Source organism: Aptenodytes forsteri, unplaced genomic scaffold, assembly GCF_000699145.1.
Source record: "Aptenodytes forsteri isolate BGI_AS27 unplaced genomic scaffold, ASM69914v1 Scaffold346, whole genome shotgun sequence".
NCBI classification, from domain to species: Eukaryota; Metazoa; Chordata; class Aves; order Sphenisciformes; family Spheniscidae; genus Aptenodytes; species Aptenodytes forsteri.
Window position 1 is genome coordinate 996,145 of NW_008794078.1, and position 11,588 is coordinate 1,007,732.

The 11,588-nt window shown below is 42.3% G+C and overlaps 1 protein-coding gene across 1 annotated transcript in view; it reads right to left on the minus strand.

The window, feature by feature from the left end:
- The window catches only part of MEIS1 (Meis homeobox 1), a 125,045-nt gene that overhangs the window by 78,968 nt on the left and 34,489 nt on the right, over positions 1-11,588 (minus strand). Inside the window, exon 9 of the mRNA XM_009290971.1 lies at positions 4,123-4,234. Within this exon, the coding sequence (XP_009289246.1) occupies positions 4,123-4,234 (112 nt within the window). The remainder of the gene's footprint in view (positions 1-4,122; positions 4,235-11,588) is intronic.

Genomic DNA, 11,588 nt, shown 5'->3' on the forward strand with positions numbered 1-11,588 from the left:
TCCGCGGGCTCCTGCCCACCTATCCCATTAGTCATCAGCCATCTGACCGCTTCAAATGCCTTGCCTCCCCGCTCTTATTACTTTTCTTCTCCCATGTTAGAAAAAAAAAAAAAAAAAAAAAAAAAAAAAAAAAAAAGGCAAGCTGGTATATAAATCCTTGCTCAGTCGTCTGGAACATAATGTGGCCCTTCTCTCCCCCTCCGCCCGGCTCTGCCGCCTGCCTTCGCAGCCTCCAAACAACCGCCTTGAGATTCCCGGCAATAATAAACGCGATTGCCTTTTTGCCTATAGGTTGCCCGAACTCCTACAAAAGCCTGAAAAAAAAACCCCCAACATTGCAGCCATTGATACATTTTTATAAAGAAATATCGCCGCTTTATACTCCCGGCTTGAAAAAGCAACAATTATTTGGAGGTTAAAAAAATGTTTTGAACCCAGGCCGAGGCTTGCACACAAAAAAAAGGGAAAGAAACAATATGCACAAACAGGAGACACTGATGGATTTATTTTCTTTTTCTTTTAAGCCATGTAGGAGAGCTAAACATGGGAGTTAAAGAGCCCCACTCTGGATTAACAGTGACTGTACCAGGGCTTTGTTCAGCATCCTCCTGGCCTGACTATTTGAAAAACAAACAAAATGGATCTGTTAATACCCCAAAGAGGAATCTTTTGAAGTTAGAATATGCAGTAAGATAAAATAGTGTTGCTGTGAGCTCAGCATCACCCGCCTGTACCTAAGAACTTGCTTCTCTTTTTTTTAATAGAATTTAGCAAGTTATTTCTCCACTGTGTAAATTCAGATCTCTTTGCACCATTTGGAGACAGACCTCCAAAGGCCCTTCACGATAAGTTCAGAGCAATGGGAAAACAGCCCACGAAACTTTTTCATAATATTATTCTGCATTCCTGTACTATAACTATCCCCTATGATGACACAATACCAGGCCTTTATAAGAGGTTGTGTCAACGTGCTATGCAATAACATATCCTGCTGTTCAGTGGCACGAGACCCCAGAACAGCTCCCTAGCAGCTAAATATGGATTTCTACAATAGATCGAAGCAGCTGGGAGTCATTACTATTTACTAAGTAAATAAATTTACATGTTAAAAAAGACTTTAAAATGTTTAGAGGAAAGAGCATCTCTCCCGTTTTCAAAGGTAATCGTTCGATGTGTGTTGTGCATAGGGACATAAATAGGTTAAAAATGCACTTTGTGGGGATTAAAGGCAGTGAGGAATCAGGTAAAGAAGAAAAATTTCCAAAAAGTCCAAAAATAGACCTTAACGTAGGCTGGGTTAAGGACTAAGGGAGAAAACCTTGCTAAGGGGCTTAAGCTTTCCACTCTGTGTGCCTCTCTGAAAATGCAAAGCTCGCACTCACGTCCTTGTGATACCTTCAGCCAGGTTGGAAACCCGTCCCAGAAGGTGCTTTTACCTACCCCGACAGGGGAAGTAGGTTGTGGGAACAACCTAAAAATAGACAGTTTTAGAGCATTATATTTCTGGTGATTAGATTTGTTTTTTTTAAATGGCAAATGCGCTTTTGACAGATGGAACAAAAAAAAGGAACTTTTACGAACTCCTAAAAATAGGGAAGCCCATAATATACTGAATACATGCCACGCAACGCGTGCATCTCGAGTCAACTCCTGCGCTCGCAAGCATGAACATGCGGGTCCCCAGCCTTTCGCTGCCACCCCTCCACAGCACCCGGCTGCTGCGGCAGTGCCATGCTGGCTGCTTCTGCTGTGAAGAAAAGCATCCGGCAGAGGCGAAACCGTGAGTTTGACCACAGCGTTGCCGCTCCTCACATCAGGCCACAGAAGAAAAGCCTCCGAATCACGGCATTTTGAACTTCAATGTAGTTGGGGAGAGGCAGGGTATTTACTATCTTTTTTTTTTTCCTCTTCCCTTTTGGTCATTCAGGATCATGTTTTTTTGACTTCTTCCCCACGCGGGAAGGCTAAAACCATGCTTTTTTTACACACGGTGTATATGCAGGCGTGGGTGTGCCTAAACAACTGAGATTCCCTGATAATCGCAGCCTTCAGAGGGCTTCGAGCAAACAAAACGTAAAGCAAGGCTCAGCGAGACCACCGCTACCCTTCCCGCATCCCCATTCCTCAAAAAACCCGCCATTTCCATAGGTGGCAAGTGGCCTGAAGGCAAGTCTCGGTAACGGAGACCCTCTGGACAGCGTCTCCTTTCCAAAACTCCTTTCCCAAACCTGACCTGAGAGCTCCAGTTAGCAAATTCCCGCTTTTTTGCTCTTTCCTAAAGTTTTAAAGCAACGAGCCTTCTTCACAAAATCCGTCTATCAAGTCCTGGCAGCAATTCCAGCCTCGATAAACCTTACTCTAGAATTTGGGCAAAAGTTTCAGAACCAGCTAAAGCACTGCTGACAAGTCTTTCTGTCGATATTTAATAGGACTCAATCTCTGAAGTCACTTCAGAAAACGCCTCCTGACCGAGGTTATAGCATGCACCTTGCTAGGAGCCGACCAGGATGGCGATGATGAAACATTAGATACGACTGGCACTCCGGACTAATAAAATGCCACATTTAGGAGAAAATGAAGCCTGAAAGTCTTAAGAAGTACACAAGGAACTGAGAAGCTCGATTTCCAAAGTGCGCAAGAGGTTTAGGAGCATGCTGGCAAGCCTCCCCGCAGATGTTTTGTCCACGCACATATACACATAAACACGTGCACATCTGTCTAACAAGAGAACAGCCCTATCTGAGTATAAAACCCCCCTCCAAACACCATGTTTTAGTTCAAAGCCTATTTTTGCAGCAGCTTTTTCACCCTTAAAAAACCCAGGGATTTAAAGTTTGCTCCGAAAGCAAGGGGCTCTAATGAACGTATTGACACCACTTCAACTATAGCATTGTGAACAGCACCACTACAATATATACGTATACATACTTGAAAGAAAAAAGGCCCCCTGAATTTATGTTGCATATCATTTTCCAGTAAAAGTCAGAGGTCAGAAGGTTACCAGTTTCTGCCTCAGCTCTGCAACAGTTTACTATTCCAGGCCCCGTTTTTACTAGGCTATACTTGCGATGAAGTCAGCAACTTTTCTTTAAACAATAAAGTGTCTCAAATACTTAAAATTCTATAAAGAGATGTTATTCACCATGTACGTTAGGTCCATGTGTATAAAAAATAAAAATAAACTGGTTTAGTTTAAAAACTAATCTTGTTAAATGCAGACTTTGCAATGCTAATCAGTGCTGCTCAAACTTTTTTTGGAAACACAATTCCTTTGTTGTCTAACAGCACTTGAATGAAACATGATCATAAAACCAGATTTAAAAGTATATACCTATTGTGAGTTCAGAGTCAACTTCAATAAAGCACTCCCTTTTATATTCAGATTAAGGATCCCTTTTAAATTTTAATTGCATTAAATTAACACTAAATCCACTGCAGTTGGTCTCTTCAGAAAAAGTATGAAGCATTTAAACAGCTTCTCAGGAAAACCCAGAACTTCAGTTTTTTAGATTTCGGAGCTTCTGAAACAGCACTAATTATTTGTAGTATGTCCCACTTCAATTGCACCAAGCTCGTTTCATACTCATCCTGCTAAATCAGTTACTCTGTTTGCCTTGGCACCCAAACAAAACATTTTTGCATTCAAGTAAATTGGAATTGAGTAAAAAAAGTAAATAAAAGCACTGCTCAGGATTTCGTAAAACGGGCCAGCTAACATCTCATCTTTATACGCAGCGAAGTTTCGATGACATCTTTGAAATATTAGCATGCATTTCTGCGATCTTAATTACATTTGCTTTTGAAGATTTCATCTTTTAACCCATTTGAATGAAGAAAAAAAAAAAAAACTTCTCATTGCTTATTTTTATTAAGCATACTGCAAATTTGGTACATATGTTGCTCTAACATGTGCCTGCTGGCAGGGTCGAAGAAATAAAGATGCCAATCCTTTTACTAGGAGGAGATAGAAAAAAAAAGTGTCAAAAAAAAGGAAGATAGACCTTTCTCAACACAACCCCCCTAGTACCTGAGCACATTTCAACATCGGAAAGAGAGTAACCGGTCCCTGAGCGCATCGGTGACCGCTCGCCAGCTAAGAAAGCACAAGGGCTCCGTTCCTACCTTGCTCACTGCTGTTGTCCCCGCTGTGCGATGTGTGTCCCCCGCTGGAGGGCCCGGGGGTTCCCCCGGAGCGCGTCGACGCCGTGTCATCGTGGTCTCTGTTCCAGGAGGGCTGCGGGGCCAAAAACCCAAAAAGTTAAAACCTGAGATGGGGAAGAAGCGCCCGGTTCGCGTGCTCCCGGGAGAGCGGTACCCATGCCCAGACCCGCAGGAAAAGGCTGGCGAACACATCCCCCAAATTATGCCTTTCTTTCCAGATAGCCGGATCACCGCTCCCCAGCAAAAATAATGTACTCTGCAATATGTTTACCATCTAAATAATCCCATGCTTTATTACCATAGAAAACAGAAACATTCCCGGCAAGGCAGGGGGAGCAGGGGGAGAGCCAGAGAGCGAATCGCTGGCACCGGGCTCCAACTATATTTTTAGCATCCGCAAACCCTCTGGCGTAACCGCCTGCTAACTCCGCAAAGGCAAAATGAGAGCGGTGGTCGAGAGCAGCGCCGTTTATATAGGCCTCCCATTCCTCGTACGAGGCCAACGTGGAAGAGCTTAAAGACTTTGCTGGCAATTAGGCCTGGGTCCATAATAGCCGGGATGTGTCAGCTGTTTGCCGGATGGTATATGGCAAATGGACCAGGCATGGGGACAAAAAAGAAATGAGAATAACAATGGCTTCACATAGGCTGTGTACACTCAGCCCCATGCAGAGCCTCCTTGTACTATTGAACAGAAAACAGATGTTGCTTCTTATCACTGGGTGCATTTGAAAGTAACATTCAGATAGGAAAAATTGGCTGTAAATTAAATTCTTAGGGAAAACAATCGTGGCAACACTCCTCCCAAGTCTCCCTTTATCACCAGAGAAGATTTTAATTAGCTTTTAGTACTAGCTTTTAAAAAACATCACAGAGACTCACTGGTCATCCTGCACGGCCTTCTGTGCATAATTGAATAGTTTCTTCTTTACCATGAAGCAATATTGCCCACTGGAAATTATTGCCGAAAAGAAAACCCTTGTGTTTACAACGCACAGACATAAGTCATACCACAATACGAGCCGAGTCTGTATACTATTAAAGTTGACTGATACTGCCAGCTTTTTAATAAATCTACCAATAGGCTAAAACCTAGCCATTTAATAGAGCGTTCACACATAGCCAAATGAGATTTAAGGTGATCCAGCTGAACTTTTCACACACACACACAGAGAAGGAAAATTAAGACAAAAAAGTCTAATCTGAGACAGAAAATAAATAGGATTAGAGAAGCTCAACTTTTTCCAGAAAAGAGAAATCTCTCTTCCATTTTTTTATAATCTCGGTTACAGTCATGATACATGATTACAGTTAAAGAAAGCGAGGCCCAGAAAATACCACATGAATATTTTAAACCAATTATTATGCATATTCCTTAAAAAAAAAAAAAAATAAAAAGTGCTAATTGATCTGGTGATTCTGTGATTGAAAGAATGATGTGTGAACTGTGAAAGAAATGCTTTTTTTTCAACAAATACGCATTCTCCAGCATACCAAAAGAATGCTGTAAGAGGTAATCTGGAACACATGCTCAGAATGCAAACAGTTAATGCATAAATTTTCAGTTTGTACAACTGCAGCTTTAAAAGAGGGACTTGTTTATTCAGAGCTCTGCAGAAAGAATGGTACAGCACCCAGGGGACAGACAATGCCAAGCACAAAGCCCTGGTGCCTCAACATGTAAAAGGATGTTTTTCTATGTGCTACAAATCCCACTTGAAAATATAATTAGAAGGAGAAAATGGCAAACTATTGCATTAACTGTAATTGAACAAAAGACCAGCAAGGCATGTGGGAGGTTGCAGGAACCCGTGGGAGTTCCAGGATGCATCAGATCCTACGAGTGACATCTCCAGGGCACTCTCATTCTATTTATGTTGTCCCTCACTACTATTGTTGACTAGTGAGCTGACTTGTAATTAATAGAAAAGCTGCAGATAACAAGGTAAAATATAGAGCGCTGCACTAACCTCAGCAGAAATGTTTATTAATCTGATTAAGAATACAACTCCGAAGGCGAGGAGGCGGGGGGGGGAGCAGAAAAGAAGAGGCTCCGGACTGAAGAATTATACCGTGTTGTGCAGGAAACGGCCCTCCTTTATGCAACAACAGACCTGATATATTCACTATCTTTTAATGAGCTCCCCTGATTTATTCAGCTCTGTTCGGTTCCCTCCCCCACTTTTCTACTGTGCGGGATGTAGATTAATTCAATGCTTAATTGTTTAGTAAATTCAATTTTCCACATTCTATTCTGCATAGCTTTAGCTAAGGTTCTTAAATCTTCAGCGGCGAGCCCTGAGCCCAGTGTTTGTGATCTGTGCCTACCTTTTTTCATCACCATTTTTCTTCCTCCACCACTTAATTCACCATGAAAAGATTTTCCTTGCTGGAAAGTCTGATTCCGCTATGATCTGTGAGGCATTCCGATTCATTGCATTTTCATTGTGTTGGGTCTTAGATGCTGGGCTCCTCTTTTCTCACAGCTATCGCCACATTATACAGGCACTCATGCAAGAAATGTTGGATTCCACCTCAGTTTATCAAAATTTTGTGCATCCTAGATGTTTACATTTCTGTATTCAGAAGCAGGAGTTAGTATTTTCCACCTAATCTCACTTTTATTAAGCTATTATTTTTATGGCCTGTTAAAAACGAATCTGCTCGGGATACTGCTAACTTTTTTTTCCTGGCTGCCTCCGTCTATTAGCATTTCAAAAGTATTTGTATTTAACTAAGCATCTCAAGTCTTAAGAGACTAGGAATTACATCTTTAGTCAGTTTATTAAACATGATGAAAGATTAGCTATCAAAGTTCGTATGCAAATTCTTCAGAGATAACCACGTTGAAAGCCGCATTATTTTTTAAGCAGACGCTACTCAGCCCCGGTTCCAAAAACATCTCTCTCCACCGAGGGAAGATAGATCCAAAGCACAAAACCAAGTGTAATTTTTCTTCTTCTGACTATTTCAGCAAAGTTCCCCTGTCCACAAAAGCAGGGAGCCAAGTATAACATTAATCTCACCCTTTTTTTTTTTTATCTTCCAAGGAACTTTTAAGACAACAAAGTCTCTAAACCAACTTGCAAACTCGCGATCCTCCGAGCACTTTTACACTAAATTGTTTCTGACAGGGACATGCCAAATATTATTATTTTTCACACTATGAACCACCTCCCTCTTTCGCAGAAATATTTCCAGCACTAGTTACAGAGAAAACTCTTGACAGTAGTCATGACAATCTATTCCTACACAGAAATAGAAATGCCTCACTTATTTATTTCCCTTCTCCAAGAAGTTGCGGTTTATCACTTGACGGGGCTCCTTAGCGATGATAGTGGTTTTTTTAAATTCACTGTACAAAGGCTGCCGTAAACAGGAATGAATTCCACGTCACCTTCTACACGGAAATCCTGCGTTCCCGCTAATCATGGGCGCACGGAGAGAAACAAGAAGACTTGCTCCTCATTTCTGGAAGTGAGCAATGCCCCTTGGAAAAGCCGCCTGGCTCCCAGGTTAAAGCCTGAGACCTGAGCTCGCCCAGAGCCAAATAACTTGGGATGAGCCATGGGATCTCTGTGCCTCAGTTTCTACTGGGGGAACAACAAAAAAAACCCAAAAGAAAGAAAAAAAAAAAAAAAGAAGAGGGCTGCACTTATCTACAGCGCGGATATTGTTGGGGGATTAAATTAATTAGCGACTGTAAAACATGTTGAGTTCTTCCAAAGGGAGACTTTAGAGAAGTGCAAAGTAATATAAATTAATCACTCCATTACATAGGCTGGCTCATTCCAGAGGAGGGTCTGGGGGAACAACAAAAAAAACCCAAAAGAAAGAAAAAAAAAAAAAAAAGAAGAGGGCTGCACTTATCTACAGCGCGGATATTGTTGGGGGATTAAATTAATTAGCGACTGTAAAACATGTTGAGTTCTTCCAAAGGGAGACTTTAGAGAAGTGCAAAGTAATATAAATTAATCACTCCATTACATAGGCTGGCTCATTCCAGAGGAGGGTCTCAGCCACGTGGTCGTGACAATAGTGTATAAATAAGGATAATGGCCCATTATGACTTGGGCTTATACATTAGTCACCATTGAGCTGAGAAGGGACACTGCAGCATGGACTGAGACTCGCTGATAATCCCTTTTTTAGTAGCTTTTATCCTTCTCTTCCAAGCTCGCCCCTGCCCCAACATTCAACTGAAACTTTCAGCCCAAATCTTTGCAAAATCAAGAATACGCGAGCAAAATCGAGAATACACTCGCAAAATCATTTTGGGATTTCAAGGCTGGGCTGTAAGTTCCCATGATTTAAACTGGTTTTGCACCACTGCCTTTCTCGTTGGTCAATAGTTTCTAGTGCCAAAACCATGGTCCGGCTAGTGACTGATTCGAGTCATGGTCGCATGACTGATTTAAAATAAAAGAGGATTCAGGTGCCCTAATGCTGCACCACTTTAAGGGCAAAAGACCTTCTACAAGGGATGTTTTATCTTATCCCATGCCATTTGAAATACATTTCCTGACTTTTGTTTTGATTCTGAAGCTTGTTGAGTACTCTGATACAAGCTGGGAGGCGGGGGGGGGAGAAGAAAAAGAAGGAAAAGGAGAAGGAAAGGAAGCAACAAAAATGTTTGTGTATTTAAACGACCCCAGAAGCACCAGTTGCCTCCCATGACCGTTACCAGGTGCTCCATCCATTTGGGGGATGTGCTGGGCTGAAAAGCACTAGCCCCAGCAGGTACCAGCGCAACGGCCCCATCAAAGGGAGGACCGCATTTGATGAGGCCTCCGAAGCAGTTATTGACTTGTGTTCACAGTGAACATCAAGCCTTAATAAACAAAAAAGCTACAGACAAAATTATTTGGTTAATGGCTAAATTGGAGAGTCAATATAAATAACATTACATACACTTATTACTGCAATCCAACAACAGCTGGGCTTTGAGTCAAGTTAACACTAATACGCAGTGGGGGAAACCATTGCTTTCTGCTTATATTGAAGAAGAAAATAGATTTTTTTTGAGCACCAAGCATGTGAAAGGGGAAAAAAAAGAGGTCCTGGCCAAGGAACGAAAGGCTTGACCATAAGTACATAAACAAAAGAAATCGCTTTCTACTACAGGTGATAAAAATTGTACTCAGCATCTTTTGATACTATCATCTTCTCAAAAGTTTTGCGAGCACAGCCCTCTTGTGGGCTCATTTGTGTTTGTGTAACAACTGGAGACCGGGAACTGCTAATTCCTTTAGCTGTTGGATGAACCTCCGCTCCTCCAGGCTATGAGAGAATTGGCTGCAGGTATCATCATTCATCCCCTCACCCTGGAGGAACTGAGCTGCTGCCAGCAATTTGTCAACATAATTTGGGCTTATTGTTTTCCTTCTGAAGTTTTATCTTATTTTCTTTTCCTAAATTAAATACTTATTCATTAGAAAAAAAGTAATGCGTTATGTTTGAAATGTTCTTCAGATTTTTCTTAACTCTTCCCTTTTAAAAACCTTCCCCCGATCTTCTTGAGGGTAGTGACCCACCATGTTAGGAAATACTTGTGCTCACTACAGGCAAGAAGTCGAAGCGAAAAGAGGACTGCTTCATAAAGTCATCACATCCACCTCCTACAAACTTAACCCATCTATTTAGCAAGGATTTACTTTTTGCATGGTTTATCCTTCTGATTGTCGGCTATACTGATGTCCCCAACCTCGCTTGGGCAAAACATTCAATACGGCTGCTCAATACCTTAAGTGTATAATCCATAGCACCGACGCTGAAGCTAGAGCTACGTGACAGACCGACCTGGTCTTTGCAACCGACAAGCCTTATCCCACTTCACTTCTGGAGGGCATGGCTAGTAATAATCCTCAGGTAGCCTGCTTCCCATCCAGCATAAAAGTTTTTGAATTCTCTCTTAACTGGGAAGAAAACCTTGACAAATACAAATTGGTAAGCAGGACTAAAAATATACTTCGATAATGTTAAAAATATATTGCCGTGTATTTCCTAGGTTCCACACACATACATTGTTCATTGCAATCTCGGTCGAGTGCGGACTTTCGGGGACCATGAAATCCACGGTCATGACTACCTTGATTTTCTGAGAGGACCCACTCATGGCTTTGCCATCTGAACATCTCCTTGTGGGACTAACCAAGGCTGCCAGCCGGCAGCCAGCAATCCTACCTCCCAGCCTGCCAAAGCCACGCGGGGACATCATGCGCATGACAACCGAAACCAAGGGGGTCAGAATAAATGATACGTGCAGGAACCTCAAAATGCTGCAGAATAGATGCTTTTTAGTGCCGATAAGTCTTCCATAGTCTGCTTCATGTAACTTTGATTCAGAGGCAAATTATTTTTAATAGAACAACAACAAAGGGACAAACAACAGGTTCGGATGGAAAAGAGGTGCTCCAAGTCTACAGAAATAAGGTCATTGAAATGACAGACAGGCGATAACTCCGCCTGCAACTAAGCAGCACAGCAAGGGTGACTCTTGCACAGATGGAAACCTTTGCAGCATTAGAGGCGGCAGTGCCCGTCGAACTAAAAAGCAGAAGAAATTCTGTGTGGAAGTCTCGGCTCTGACCTGGATTCCCTTCCTAGCCCCAGAAAAGTCGTAAGCTTTCTATCTTTAGTTTCTCCTTATTTCAAATGAGGGTAAGACTCTTCTCTGACTCTTCGCAGCCGCATAAGAAAAATAAGATGTAAGCTGACTTTATGCATGCAACATAGGATGGTTTCCGAGACAAACAGATAAAAGGAAATGAGAGCGGGTATCAATGCGAATACCACAGAGGATGGAAAACTGGAAATAAACACGACTTTTGCCACTGATTTTCACAAGGCCAGGATTTCACCTGAAGGGACCAGAGGCACAACTAACATTGCATAGTGCAAAGATGATCAAACCAACATCCACCAAACAACGCTAGCTCTCTCCATTAGCCCTGCTATCGCGATTCATTGCTGAAACTACCCAGGTTCAGAGAAGGAGCACAACACTGGCTGTGTACCCACGCAGGTATCTCTAACACAGCAGAGCTTTCCGATCCACCTCGTACCCTCAGAGCACGGAGGAGAAGAGGGTATGGCAGGGAGAGGAGAGGAATGGGCTTGAGAGTCCTAAACAGGCTGAATGGAGAAGAAAACCCGAGTGCAAAAGGACAGGGTGATAGTGCTTTCCAAAGGAAAAAGAATAATTAGAAGCAGCAAGCATAAACCAGAAAAAATAAAGGAGAATGAAATGGAGATCATCAGACTGGGTGGGACATAAAGACAAAAAGGAAGGGGAAAAACCACAGCTCTTCTCTTCCAGGAGGCACCAAAGCCCCGTCAGTTCTGCAGGGGCAAGACTTTAAAAAACAAAACAACATACTTGTTTGTGTTTGTGTGTACGTGGGGGGGGGGGGTTTTCCGCGTTTGAC